The 15,580-nt window shown below is 40.4% G+C and overlaps 1 protein-coding gene across 8 annotated transcripts in view; it reads right to left on the reverse strand.

Annotated features, from left to right (window-relative positions):
• The window catches only part of BTRC (beta-transducin repeat containing E3 ubiquitin protein ligase), a 271,743-nt gene that overhangs the window by 58,143 nt on the left and 198,020 nt on the right, over positions 1-15,580 (reverse strand). For 7 of the 8 annotated variants that reach the window (XM_089683276.1, XM_089683275.1, XM_089683278.1 and 4 more), the window contains 2 exons: positions 12,135-12,321; positions 2,754-2,780 (listed from right to left, as the gene is read on the reverse strand). In XM_089683276.1, coding sequence (XP_089539402.1) covers positions 2,754-2,780; positions 12,135-12,321 — 214 coding nt within the window. The remainder of the gene's footprint in view (positions 1-2,753; positions 2,781-12,134; positions 12,322-15,580) is intronic. The other variant, XM_089683277.1, reaches the window with a different exon arrangement.

The following is a 15,580-nucleotide window of genomic DNA, read 5'->3' on the forward strand; positions in this document are numbered from 1 at the left end:
AATGAACTGTGAGGGTGCTGATGAGTGCTCTCATGGTTCATTGACACATCCTCCAGCTTTGTAACTGCTTGCCTTTATGAAGATACAGGCAGGTAAGCTGGAGGCAGTGTCTGCAGGAGCCTGAAATTGTACTGTTCTGCAGGGTCATCAGAAAAAAAAAATAATAAATGCACATTTTTTTTCCTGCAAAAGGTGAACATAACCTTTAAAGGGAATCTGTGTTATAGAATATAAAGGCTGCCACTGCAGACTTCTCCTTCTGAAATGTTAGTAGTCTGGTTGCCTTGGTCATCCAATGGCATCAGCCTAAAACAGGTAAGTAGACTTGGAGTTCTGAGTTCACTATGACTTACCACTCTGTTCACAGAAAGTATTAAAGCCAGATTTACTTTATTATGTTTTCTAAGTAGAAAAACCACCTTTATTTTTTAGCAAACCTCTCGCATCTCATACACAAAACAAATCAGGACTTCCGATGTGATATATGGTACATAATTATTATAAGAGCAGGAAGACTTGCGAAGCAGAACAAATTGAAATATTCATATGTAAGAAAGCAGCCATATAACATGCCTGTCACAATCCCCCAATGCAGGCTCAATACTAATATTATCAATGTGCTCACTGCACGCAAGATTTTCATTTAGTTTACTAAAAGTATTAGAAGTATCACTTAAGATGCACACATATCTGGCTGGAACACACATTGAAAAAATGCCTCTGTTGATATAGTAAACTCATTTTACATAATCTCTTTACCCATATTAAAACAACTAAATCTGCATCCTGCCAGCAGAACCTGGTGAGACCCAAAGCCCTGATGATTAATTGGGTACACACACATCAAGTATCTTCCATATAAAGTAAAATACAATTTTCATTACAAAGTGAAAGATTGCAAGAATTAATGCTGTTTGCGGTGTCACTCCCTACAATTAGACAGGTTCAGATCAGATTTAAGGAAATGTTTTTTTTATTCCAAATCTCTGATACCTACTAATCCAGAAAATGTTTTCGACTGGTTGTTTAAGCTATATTGTGGTATGCTCACAGCCAGAAGTATAATAGGAAAGCTAGCAGTTTGGTGGTCAATCCATGTTCGTGAAGTGTGTCTATGGCCTAAAACTAAACATGTATGTGCTAAAGCATGTATCCTGAACATCACAGAGCTGTGGACTTTTCTCTAATATAACTGTTGACCCTGCCAGAAATGCAACTGTCATGGTGCTTCCTCTTTTCAGGTGACAACTCTCACACACAAACAATCCAATCGCTATCTGCATTGTCACTCTGAAGCAATCCTTTGCAAGTCTATAGGCACATTTGTCAACAGAATATGTCCCAGGAAAATCACATTCATCAAACTGCTCTATTTCTCCACTCAATGAGACTTCAGTAACACTACTAACCACACAATCCAGCAACGCTTTGCTCCTTCACTCAACGTACTCTCATATGGCTCTGCGATGACAAGCTTGAAGGGGAGTGATCAGAAGTCTTATTCACTCTCCTTGCATCTGCCTCCACCGCTAATATAAAAACAGGAGGTGTTGTTTGTAGCTGGATGGACATCACTGTGACCTGTGGATGCAGCTACAACTTACAGGTGCACTTTGAAGTTGCCTAGAAAGTTGGGGCAGCATTCACTGTGGGCAGAAGGTTCAAGCTCAAAGTGGTTCTAAAGGTTTTAAGTTTTTCCTTTAATACATTCTCTGCCTTAAGATGAAAAGCCTTCTGAGATCAGGACAACCCGCCCAATCCTTACCCAACCCCGATCTCAATCCAGCGCTGAGCATGAGAGCTGCGGCTCTCTCCTTCCTCATTGAGCAGACCGATAGCAGGAACAATTGGCTCCCTGTGCTGTCAATAAAATTCTGTGACGAGAGAGTGGGGGGAGGGCTGAGCTGTGCACTGTGTATCTATAGATGTAAGCAGCATGGCTCAAGTCCATACATGTGCCAAAACAGGAAGCGGCTTCCTATGGTGGCACTAACTGAAGAGGTGGAGCCAGGAATTCCGGTGGGGGACCCCAGAGGAGGTGTATCGGGGCTGCTCTGTGCAAAACCACTGCACAGAGCAGGTAAATAGAACATGTTTGTGATTTAAAACAAAAGTCCGAAGACTGAATCACTTTAAAGTGTAAAACCTTTGTTGAAAACAAAAAACATCCCCCCTGGGTGATCAATGTACACTGCAAGGATTTTAACATATATTGCAGATTTTTCTTTTCTGAAGAAACAGCTTTGTTTCATCGTGTCCTTTCCAGGCTGATTCCTGAAGAGGAGGATCTGTGTTCATCATAACCACCTGTGCAAATCTCAAGGTTTTTTAATTATATACAACATTTAACAAAAGCAAAGTTTTTCTTTATTTTTCAAAAAACAAAGCAATAGGTAATAAAACAAGAGACATCAATGTATTAAAATGTAACAACCTAAATCTGCAAAGTGATTAAAATGTTTACATGTACGTTACCCTCTCAACTAGGGTCATAGGGTATGAACAAATTAGCAGGTAGAAGGCTTCTCTGCTCAACTGTTGGGCTTACTTTATAATAACGCGAGTACAGAGGCAGTCCAGTAGCATCACAGAGGAAAGCCAATGCTCCTTTTAATCGAAAGACATAAGTCGGGGGGGTCTGGCGATTTTATACTTCATGCATACTACATATATTCAACAAGGGGGGGGGGGGGACCCTGGGACAGGACATGCACAGCTGCCTAGGAATGTAATCCCTTGAGAATAGTGCTCACCTGGTTTTGCCTTGCAGGATTATGCAGCTGGGAAATGAATTAGTTTAGATAATCATGAGAGAAAGGAAATACAGCAATTAAGCACTGCAAGCATTAGTAAACTACACACTTGTGAAATACACTTCAACTTACGGGGTGTGTATGAGAATCTATGAGTCAAGAGCTGTCCAGCTACACAATGATTTATGCAAGTAACAATAACATTCAGCAAATAATTTTGAGCAAGATGGATGTGTATATAGTTTGAGAACCACATTTTCTATGAATGCAATTAATATTCTGTATAACTAGAGGAATTGCCTTTGCAATAGAAATTACAGAGGCAAGGCCCCTTTATGGTTTTGCAAGACAGCCGCATGACCCATAATTGCAGCCCTGGTTAATGGTAAGATAAAACCGAATACTACAGCAGAATCACTGTACAATGTAGATCGTGAACTTGCTCAATTGATATCTACTGTATCTATTACTTCAACCTTGCACAGTCATACAAAATACAGTCTGCCTTACTTCCTGGCACTAGGACATTTAGCATTATCTTGCTCTTTTCCCTCCAACCTTACTGTCCCTGGTCTGCACCTTTCATTTATTGGATTTCAGTTCTTTCAATCGTAGTGGCTTAGCATCATATGCAGGCGTTACCTAGGGCAGGCTGAATGCAAATGCAGCCTGCCTAGAATGCCCATTTCTCCAGACTTCCCATTCATGATCTCCCTGCACTGCACAGAAAAGCACAGAGACACAGTGATGATGTCACTGGGTCTAAAAATAAAGCTTGTATTCCAACTGTAAAATCTTTTTCTTTATGTCTATTGGGTAACACAGGTACAGTGTGAAGTAATTCATAGACATATGATTTATGCTGCTTCATTCAGGAGGTAGACACTAGCCAACATGAACAGTTGAAGGCTGTCAACCATAGTTCCTCCCCTAACCATCATGCCTCAGTTTTATGAGTAATGCATAGGACCGATAGAGAGAGGTGTAGGATTGGTTTCCTTCCATGGAAGATACAGATTTTTCTGGAAAACATTTTTTTTTGTGCAATGAGGAACACAGGGATGAGGTAGTTCATAGATGTATGGGACATTCAAAAGCAATCCAGCGGAGGGGTGGGCTACAAAGAGAACCAACTGATTTAGAATTAACTGAAGGAGAATTTCAGGTGCATAGGATAGGGAGCTACTTCTACACAAAATGACATAAAAAAGAAGTATGGTATATCAAGGCAGGCCAGATGCACCACAAACGGAGGACTGTTAATAAAAGGGTATGGCTCCCAAATGCAAGTGGAGGACAAGTAAACAACCACCAATAGGAAACAACAGGTGGAACAATGAACACTAACAGCAAGGCAGTGAATAATGTATTTAAGTAGGAAAAACACACTCTAGAATTTCATTAGAAGGTAAATCCAATGAAAACAAGAGGACTTCAGAAGGAAGAGAGAAGAGATCTTCCAATGTACAACAATGGTTGAAAGAAAGGTGTGGAAGCGTGAAAATCCTGCAGGGGGTAAATGGTATAGTGTTGCTATAATCAACAGAGGACATAACATGCAGGGTAAAAGGGAACTCTTCGAACTAGGACACGAACAGAAAAAACATCCATGCAGAGCCAAGAATACTGACAGTTATTAAAAAGAGATACTGAAGAGAAGCATCAAATCTCCTAGGACAGTAGCAAAAACAAAGGAAGCATGACAGTCAGGAATGGAGTTATGGTGGGCATACCTTCAACTTTTTTTTTTTTGCCAGTGTCAACCTCCCGAAGGCAGCAACATAACCTATACATCTATGAATTACTTCATCCCTGTATCCCTTAATGGATGATAAAAAAACAAAAAGTATGTATGTAATGAAAATGCAAAGGTTTCATTCAAAAATTTCATAAGCATGTTAATGAAGGGTAAAGGAGGAACCAGGGAATGCAACATACACTATATTGCCAAAAATATTGGGACACCCCTCCATCATTGGATTCAGGTGTTCCAATCACCTCCATGGCCACAGGTGTATAAAATCAAGCACCTAGGCATGCAGACTGCTTCTATAAACATTTGTGAAAGAATTGGTCGCTCAGTGAATTCAAGCGTGGTACCATGATAGGTTGCCACTTGCGCAATACGTTGATCCGTGAAATTTCCTTGCTACTAAATATTCCATGGTCAACTGTTAGTGGGATTGTAACTAAGTGGAAGCAGCTGGGAACAACAGCAACTCAGCTATGAAATGGTAGGCCATGTAAAATGACAGCGCGGGGTCAGCGCATGCTGATGTGGAGTAGTTGCCAACTGTCTGCAGAGTCAATAGCTAAAGACCTCCAAACTTTGTGTGGCTTTCAGATTAGCAGAACAGTAGTGCGTAAGGAGCTTCATGGAATGGGTTTCCATGGCCGAGCATGGCCGAGTGGTGTACAGCAATGCCGCAAATAAAAATGGAATAACAGAAGGCGCCACTGAGTGCAGACCGTCATATACTTTAATTGCGAACAATAGTGTGAATGAACACTCACATTGGTATCTGCTGCAGGTTAGGGTATCCAATTCCTACGTCCAGAAGTCGGCTGTCATAAAATGGGACCGGAAGACCGCTGTGTGCTGCAGTGGAATGCAGATGGAGAGCAGCGTATGGCGTAACCGCATCACCATTATCCCATGTATGTAAAGCACGCTGCCACTGGACTCTAGAGCGGTGGAGACGTGTTCTCTGGAGTGACGAATCACTCTCCTCTGTCTGGCAATCTGATGGACATATCTGGGCTTGGCGGCTGCCAGGAGAACGTTACCTGCCTGACTGCATTGTGCCAAGTCTAAAGTTTGGTGGAGCGGGGATTATAGTGTGGGGTTGTTTTTCAGGGGTTGGGTCCAGTGAAAGGAACTCTTAAGGCGTCAGCACATCAAGACATTTTGGACAATGTCATGCTTCCAACTTTGTAGGAACAGTTTGGGGATGGCACAAAGCAAGGTCCATAGAGACATGGATGAGCGACTTTGGGGTGGAGGAACTTGACCGGCCTGCACAGAGTCCTGACCTCAACCGGACGGAACACCTTTGGGATGAATTAGAGCGGAGATGGCGATCCAGGCCTTCTCGTCAACCATCAGTGCCTGACCTCACAAATGCGCTTCTGTAAGAATGGTCAAAAATTCCCATAGACACACTCCTAAACCATTCTGGACAGCCTTCCCAGAAGAGTTGAAGCTGTTATGGCTGCAAAGGGTGACTAACTTAATATTGAACCCTACGGACTAAGACTGGGATACCATTAAAGTTCATGTGCGTGTAAAGACAGGCATCCCAATACGTTTGGCAATATAGTGTATAAACAGAATTAATCTTCAACTTTAAAAGAGTATTTAGCCATTTGCCTGGAGTTCAGCTTTAAAAGGTATTACACCTGCAACATTTTGTCTATCCTGAGCACGTGCCTTCCATTAGCTAATGACATTTATGTAAAACTATAAATATATAATACATCTCTCTATATTTAGCAAGATGGAAAAAAGATATGAGAAACTGTGCTAATGATGGCTCTTAAAATGATTGAAGAACATTGTGGGGTTGATTCACAGCAAATAGACTGTTCATTTTGCAAGGGAAGTTTTCTCAAATCTTAGAGAAGGAGGTGAAACTCTGCTGACTTTCATCATCTAATCATGTGCAAGCAAAAATGCTGTTTAATTTTCCTTTCTTTGCAAAGTGAAATTTCACCACATTCAAGCTCAGGGGGAAAATTCCCTTGCAAAGTGCAACTTCTCTTGAAAAGTGAACAGCCTATTTGCTTTTAGTAAGTTAACCCATGTCTCAAAATCTGAAATGTATGTTTTGTCAGCTGTGCACAGCAGCCAATCAGATTATTCTTTCCATGCATTAATGAAACAGAAAAAATGAAAGACTGAATCTAACTGGCCATTATGAGCAACAAAGAAAATTCTTCCTTTAGATATTTTCAATCTGGAGACAATGAAAAGACAGTTATGCTGCAACTTTAATCTGACAAGCACAAAATGTCAAGTCGGAAGGTTTGAAGTATGAAGGATGCAACAAGTTTTGATTTCTACAACTTTATGGCAACTTATGATATTTACTCAATGTGTATTTCCCTTTAGATATAGATAATCCCATAGCATTGCAAGATTAAGGAGTTAAGCAAAGCTGAACTATGGTTGAGTATAATTTTTTCAAGTTTCTTTTTTTCTAAAGTGACTCTGACTTGAAAAATAAGGATTATTATTGAGTTAGAAGATCACAAAAGATGGCCCGATGCAAATTTTCTCATTCATATTTACACAGGCTATTCTAAAGAGCTGACTGCTTTGTGGTTCCAGGAGACAGGTAATAGGGCTCTATGGGCTCATAAGACAGAGAAGAAGCAGTTTAAAGTTGGCAGATTCAGGAGTGCTTATTCTCCTTTTCTAGAAGTACAGCTTAATACTCCACTAGGACTGTATGATTTGTATCCGACAAATGCATGCATGAAGTTAACATTCTGTAGAACGAGAAATATAAACACAGTTATAAGAAAACACTGCTCACTGATTTATGGCATGGTGCTGCTGTATGGCGATTACTTCGCCAGCATCTCAGTCACCGAGAAGTCTGTTCGAGTGTGCAAAGTGTTGCAACAATGTTAGCGTTTCCATCATATCACTGGTGCAAGCGCAAACATAATTAATGGGATAAGGTGCATGACTACAGGGTTACATTCAGGGGTGGGTATATGTTATGGACTGCTTTAGGGGTTAGCTTTAGCCATAGGTTTAAACACTGAGTTAGATTCATGTTAAGGTAAACCAGTTATTTTGTGTAAAAGCTTTAGGCCTGGAACATTTTCCAGTGTAACCACCCAGTTATTTTGGGTGCTTTTTATGTGTTAAACATTCCTACACCTTAGAATACTACACTTCATTTTTTACTTTAGCACTGGACACTTTAATTATTACTGAAATCAAGTGTTGGCATATAGAAGATTTTTTGCACATGTATTTGGGATATTTGAAGATTTGATGCACTGGGCACTTTAATTTATTTGTTCATTAATTTTAGCACTTTTTGTATATTAAGCACTAGACACTTTATACATTGGTTTGTGAAATTCATGGTTTTTATTCATCCAATTTTGGATGATTTTCTATTTGCTATATTAGTTTTCTATGATGTGATCCAATATGAATTTTACATTAATTAATATTTATTGCACTTTGTTTACTGTGGTGACAGTGCTGTCTTTTTTCCATTTAACTAATTTTTCAATCACTAAATCATGTATTTAAATTAGAATATACTTGCCTCTTGGGCTAGTTAATATTCATAACATCCTCAGTAGAGACAAATAATGCTTGGACATACAGTTAGGCTATGTACATCCAAATTGGAGGAAGGGTTTAAGAATTACAGCTCTTAAGAGTAGCCACCCCCCCTTTTTAAAGGGACCAAAAGTAATTGGACAGTTGAATCAAAAGCTGTTTCATGGCCAGGTGTGGCCTACTCCTTCGTTATTTCTTCATCAATTAAGCAGGTAAATGGTCTGGAGTTGATTCTAAGTGTGGTATTTGCATTTGGAATCTATTGCTGTGAACCTACATCATGCGTTCAAAGGAGCTGTCCATGCAAGTGAAACAGGCCATTGTAAGGGTTCAAAAACAAAACAAATCCATCAAAGAGAGAGCAGCAACATAAGAGTGGCCAAATCAACAGTTTGGTATATTCTGAGGAAAGAAGAACGCACTAGTGAGCTCAGCAACATAAAAAGGCATGGACGTCCAAGTAAGACAACAGTGGTGGATGATCGCAGGATCCTTTCTACGGTAAAGAAAAACCTATTCACAACAACCAGACAAGTGAAGGACACTCTCCAGGAGGTGGAGTATCATTGTTAAAGTCTACAATCAAGAGAAGACTTCACGAGAGCAAATACAGAGGGTTCACCACAATGTGAAAACCATTCATAAGCCTTAAGAATAGAAAAGCCAGATTAGCCAGTTCTGGAAAAGCATTCTTTGGACAGATGACGCTAAGATTAATCTTTAGCAGAATGACAGGAAGAAAAAAGTGTAGAGAAGGCTTAGAACAGCTCACGATCCAAAGCAGACATCGTCATCTGTAAAACATGGTGGAGGCATTGTGATGGCATGGGCATGCATGGCTTCCAGTGGCACTGGGTCATTGGTGTTTATTGATGATGTGACAGAAGACAGAAGCAGCCAGATGAATTCTTCAGTGTTTAGAAATATACCATCAGCCCAGATTCAGCCAAATGCAGCTTGGACGGCGCTTCACTGTACAGATGGACAATGATCCAAAACACACTGCAAAAGCAACCCAGGAGCTTTTGAAGGAAAAGAAGTGGAATATTCTGCAACGGCTGAGTCAATCACCTGATCTCAGCCCAATTGAGGATACATTTCACTTGCTGAAGGCAAAACTAAATGTACAAAGAACAACTGAAGACAGCTGCAGCTAGAGCCTGGCAAAGCGTCATAAAGGAGGAAACCCAGTCTTTGGTAATGTCCATGAGTTCCAGACTTCAGGCAGTCATTACCAGTAAAGGATTCTCAACAAAATATTAAAAATGAACATTTTATGCATGATTATATTCAATTGTCCAGTTACTTTTGGTCCCTTGAAAAAGGGGAGATGGATACTCTTAAAGAGTTGTAATTCCTAAACCCTTCCTCCAATTTGGATGTACATAGCCTCAAAAACCTGAGAGTGTGCACTTTCAGCCCAAATCCATTATATAACTATAGCTTGAATATGTTTTGGTAAATACCTGAAAAAAAAACTAAAATTGTGCCTGTGTCCAAATATCTATGGACCTAACTGTATAACATCAGATACACTTAGCATCTCTCTGACCAGTGTTTATGGTCCCCTTCTATCACTGCTCTATAGGGTCTTCATTTCTTTCGGCTGACAACCTGTCTTTCATTGACACTATGACTTTTAGCATTCTGTTTGCTGCAGTCAGACTCCTTGTAGGTGTTGTAGTTTTGGCTTCCAATGTAGGGCTTTCTTTACCCAGATTGCAAACTTAACAGACCTCAAAGCTATTGCTGCTGCACCTAAAAAATTAGGTATCACACTAAAATGTGATGTTACTCTAAGCGTGTTGCTTACAAGGTGTGTGTAAAAAAAAAAAGCTAAATGAGGGGTACAGTTTACTAAAAACTAGCAACTGTCACTCTGTTCATAAAAAGGGTTCATTTAGGCCTAATGGTTTTGGGCCTCCTGACCAATCTAAATATACATTAGCTGAGCAAGTATTAATTGGTTATGGGTGCCATTATCTCTAGTCTAACTAGCAAAGTTCCATAAAAGTGAATGAACTGGAGGAAATAAAGCGAAGAATAGGAAAGCCTAGTCACATGACCTGCCAAAGTGATGTAACCAATCTCTCCATCAATCAGTGTGTTCTTTGCACCGTATGCAGAGTACACTCCATAGGACATTGCAGGCTCCACACCACAACCTTCATTTTATGAATACAGTATGCAGCAGAAAGTGGACCATGCTTTTCAATGTCTGCAATAAATGAGGGCCCTAGTGAGGGGAAGAGGAACTGCAGAGAAAACAGTGAAGACACTTGCAATAGAGCTACCAGAGACGTTACTGCCTATAAAGTGAACAGAGCAGCAAAAATACAGAAACTGGGGAAAAAGGAACACCACAAGGGAGTGATTACTGTTGTATGGACAACTCTTAAGGAAAAATGTGTTGAGGGGATGTAGAAATTGATGAGAAAAGAGTGCCTCTACCAGGCTGTGGGCATTATTGAGTGAACAGCAAACTGGGGTTGATTTACTAAAAACGAGTGCAAAAAATTCAGCAGCTCTGCATAGAAACCAATCAGCTTCCAGGTTTTATTGTCAAAGCTCAACTGAACAAGCTGAACTAAAAAGCAGAATGGCTAATATGCACACCTGAACTAGATCTTGCACTCTCCAGTTTTAGTAAATCTACCCCAATGCATATGCTGGGGACAGTGCTGCAGGGCAAAATTGAAAAGGAAACCAAGCAGAAGCCCATGTGTTTAGTTACAACCTCTCTTTATAGCATACAGGATATAGCTTCCATGAATGAAAAGCAGTCTATGAACGGAGAAAGTGGAGCTTTTTCAACTGCCCGTCTTCCATTCATAGATAGCTTTTCATTCATGGAAGCTTCTATGAATGAAGGAAGGGTGACAAAAAAGGGGAGGGGGGATAGTCAGCACTCTAGGTGAGTGTCTGTAAGAAGTCTATTGAATCTTTTTTTTTAGAATTATGTTTTTATTGGGATTTTAAACAAAGAAAAACTGACAACACCGCAGTTATACAGGACATATGTAAAGTGATTGTAACAATGTGATACAATAAAAAATATCCAGATACCAGACAAAATGAATTACATGAGTCTAAGAACCTTATTAGAAATAAAAATAAAAAAACAGACAGAGAAAAGAGATAAGTGGACTTATTGATGAAATAATTGAGTACAAATATAGTGTCAAAGGAAAACAACGGAATAGCTGTTGAAATCAGGATGTCAGAGTGAACGAATGAGAGGTGGGTGAATGAAAGGTGGAAAGATCCCATGGTTCCCAAACAGTTTCAAATAGAGGGATAAGGTTATCATGAAGAGCAGTCAAATATTCCATTATTCTAACCTCACCAATGATTTTTATCAATTCCATCAGGAAGGGAAGTGTAGTGGATAACCAATGCATGGATATGGTTCTCCTGGCTGCTGTTAAGACATGAGAGGACAACTTCTTGGCTGGAATGGAAAGGACTGCAAAAGGTAGGCCTAGAAAAGACTGAAGAGGGTCAAATGGAATGGAGACCTTCAAAAGAAGTTGTAAAAGATCTAGGACTTCCTTCCAAAAGGGAACAATGAGTGTGCATAGCCAGAAAATGTGAAAGAGGGATCTAATTTCCCTCTCACATTGCCAGCAGACAGGAGAAATAACTGGGTTACGAGCATGAAGAACTTAAAAGATTTGAATGTTTTGGTATAAAACCCCAGAAGTATTTTCCCTGAACACCACACATCTAGAAGACCTGGACACGGCCTTCCAAATCTTACTCCAATGTTCCAAAGGGATAGTACACTGAAGGGCCTCTCTTGGCTCTTTTGACTCCTGCAGCACAGAAAGATTGCAGCTGTGGGGTTTGGGAATGAGCTGGCACCAGCACAAGGAACTGTCAATTGTGCTGATTTTTTTTAAGCTTTACCTAAACTTAAGCTTTAATGTTTATTTAACAGTCTTTACAGCTCCTTGCAGTAAACCACCACCTTGTTCTTCAGTTAGATCCAAGTTTATATTAACAAGAAAAATAGAGACGTTCCGCAGCAGAGCATCTTTTAAAATGGGTCACGTTTAAGGGTCTGCACTTACCATCCTCTCCTCTCTGCCAGCCCTCTCCACAATGAGTCTGTCCTGACCATCCTCTCTATGAGCTTCTTCCACAACATGCCATCTGAGGTCACTCGGTACCACTCCTTGCACACCAGCTCTGCTGAACACAGTGATCTTGCATCCAGGTAGGACAAAATATTTTCCGCTATGTGATCCAGTCCACGTGCTGGAAAAGCAGCGTTAATAAAATGAGGCATGTATAAGACAAAGAGGACTAAAGCATTCTAGAACTGTTTTCTCATTCTTGTTCCTGCAGACACTAATAATTTACAGGGAAACATCCAAAGTTTACTCCTATAAAATTCCTGTAAAGTTTTTCCTGTAAGAAATGAACCAAATTTTTTCACAAAATCAAAAACAAACAGTGAGAATTCAGATGTTTCAGGCTTGTCACATTAAGGAAACATCTACATACGTCTAAGTGCTGTGAAGAACCCTTGCATTTATCACATATATAGTTTATGGATCTTTAACTGCATTAGCTGTGAATCTGTTAGTTAGGTCAGTTGATTTCTGAGAAAGTAAGGGGTAAAAAAAAAAAAATACGAATTTCCACAGATATTACCAAAATTACGTAACAAGAGATACTGTGTATTATTCAGACAGTAGCCAGAAAGCCCTTGGTTTCAAGTATAGCCATGTGGGACTCAAGAGATGTTGCTAAGACTAAGCTTAAAAACAGAAGTATGGGATTTTTTTTTTTTTTTAAATCATACTTACCCAAGTGGATGCAGCATCGGCCCATTGCTCCAACTAACCCCTGCCGGCTCTAAGTGTGAGAACTCAGCGATCACATGACCACTGAGTTCGCACAGCCACTCAGAGCAGTGAGTTTCAGACACCGCTGTCTGCTCTATTATTATTATACAGGATTTATATAGCGCCCTACAGTTTGCGCAGTGCTTTACAATATAAAGGAAGACAGTACAATTACAATACATTTCAATACAAAAGGAATAGGGGGGCCCTGCTCATGGAGCTAGTGGAGTGCTGGGCTATGGAGGGGGAGTGAGCTGCCGGCTCGGCTTTTAGAGCCTTGCTGAGAGGTTGAGCCAGGTGTCGCTCCAGACTCTGGGGTGGATCCTGTCTTTAAAGTGAGCATCATGGGTCGCAGGAGTGCAGAATGAACTGCACTCCTGTGATCCACAGGAGTAAAGCCAATAGAGCTTCGGCTGTACTTCTCCTTTAAGGTCTCATTTACACTTCCTTCAACTTCAACACACATTAAAGCACCCACCGCTTCAACATGCTTTTTTGCTGTGTTTTGATGCTTCGGTGATGCTTTTTTGAAACTTTAATGAAGCCTGGCAGATGCAAACACAACAAGTGAAAAGGACTGTAAGCTATGCATTTTATTTAATGACAAGGGCTTTGATTGGCATTCAGAGTGCTATAAAAAAGTGTATCCAATGCCACACTTTGAAGCAAGTGTAAACAAACCCTAAATATCACAAAAATCGCCTCTAGAAAGAAGAAAGAAGAAAGTACAGCAAATTACAGTGCAGACTTGTTATCCAGAGTATACGTTCCAGGGCTGTCATCTATGGCTAAAATAAATCAATAAAAATCCTGCTTGCTAAATCTTCGATGCACTTTCATCAACGCACGCTACATAGAGTTCAATGGTGATGCATGTTAAACACTCCTAAAATGCACTACACCTAAGCTGCAAAGGTGTGAAAAGGACCTTACTACTCGATATGCAACTAACCTGAAATAAGAGCAGGACCTCTAAATATTTCATACATCACTGACTGCAAGTCTGTTTAATGTCACTGACTTAGCTAGGTAGGTATGGTAAGAATTAGTGTTCAAGAGCACAGAACTTTAAAAACAAGTCAGCAGTGGCTTCTTCAACATTTCTATCCTGATTTTAAAGAGTCACCTTGTCCACTTGGGACAAATTAAAAATGTCTCTTTAAAGACCAGCCGCCAATCAGTTACGATTACCATCTCAGCACTTCTGTACCACTCCTTCCTCCAAATCAGACACTGTAGATAAATCTACACCTGGGGATGGGGGGTTGGGGACATGCAACGTTCTCCCATGATGCAGTACTTAGGACTAATAGCCAATAACTACACCAGAACAAAGTCACATTATGGAGGACATGATGTTACTTCTCCTTGTAAATTCCAACACCTGAAATTTGCAGCAGCTGTGACAAAAGAAGGAACGTCAGGGAAGCAATGAGAAATTAAAGTGGAGCTCCAGTCCCCCTAATAAATTTTTAGTAAAATCAGATCCACGATGACCTTTCAAATAGTATTAACAATTGGAATGATTCAATAGCAAAACTTAGTAATTATTACAAATTTTATTATTATTATTATTAGTAACTATTAAAAATGTACCATGATCTCGGAAGCAGGCAGGCACCATGGTGGCTATGGGTATCTGAAGCCCGCAGGTATTTATTTCCAGGAATCGTTGCTGCTGGCTATCCCAGCATGCACCACTTGTTCTCTCGCCTGCTCAGTACAAACACTGTTCGGCGTGATATACACACTATGCAATTCCAAGGTAGAACGCAGCAGGATACAGCATCCATGTCTTCCTGTAATCTGGACTCCGGTAAAATGGCGCGAAACACCTCCCATTCGCATCATTTCCGGTTTCCAAGTCCCACGATTACAAGAAACCAAAGGACTCCTGGGATACAGGAAACATCCCAGGAGACCTTGCAAATCGCCTTACGACGTCATCGCCTTACGACGTCATCATCTAGGCGACCGGGAATGGAACTGCATGCTTGCAGTGGATTTAAAAGTATGTAAATTAAACAAAAAAAAAAAAATATCCAACTTGTTCTTTATTTCACAGGGACAACATAATCAGGTAACGTATGAAAAATGGGCAGAACTCCACTTTAAGTATAACTGGGTTGGGAAGGTGGGAGGGGGTTTAATATTGCAGGAAAAATAATGTGCCAAGCATTGCCCCTGCAATCAGTGGCTTGTGGGTGTAATGTCAGGCTCCTGTAGACACATCTTCCAGCTTTCTGGCCATACCTTCATGGGGCTTTCATTTAGAAAGTTGGGGAAGTGTCAGTGGACTATGAGTGCATTAATCAACGCATTTACAGTCCATTAAAAGTACAAGTCAGTCTGCTGCTCTGAGTTTAAGTGTGACAGCGGCTACAGGAGGAGAAGAACCGCATTCGGTCATGGAGGGGAGCAGGTGGTAAGGTGGGGGGGGGGGTGCTTCTGAACAGGTTACTGAAACATATTCCAAAAAGTGAACTTAGCCTTTGAAAAACAAAAGTAGTATTTGCGAGCTGGGCCCATGACATCCACATCCGAGAAGAAAAAAAACAAAGAAAAAAACAAAGAAAACCTTTAAATCACCATTTCATCTCTCACACCTGTGCCCTCTATGAACAAGAGGGACTTTAACAATTCTCTTATGGGCCTGTTCAGCAATG

This window comes from Staurois parvus, unplaced genomic scaffold (genome assembly GCF_062004578.1).
Source record: "Staurois parvus isolate SC_StPar_1 unplaced genomic scaffold, SC_StPar_1.0 ptg000303l, whole genome shotgun sequence".
NCBI classification, from domain to species: Eukaryota; Metazoa; Chordata; class Amphibia; order Anura; family Ranidae; genus Staurois; species Staurois parvus.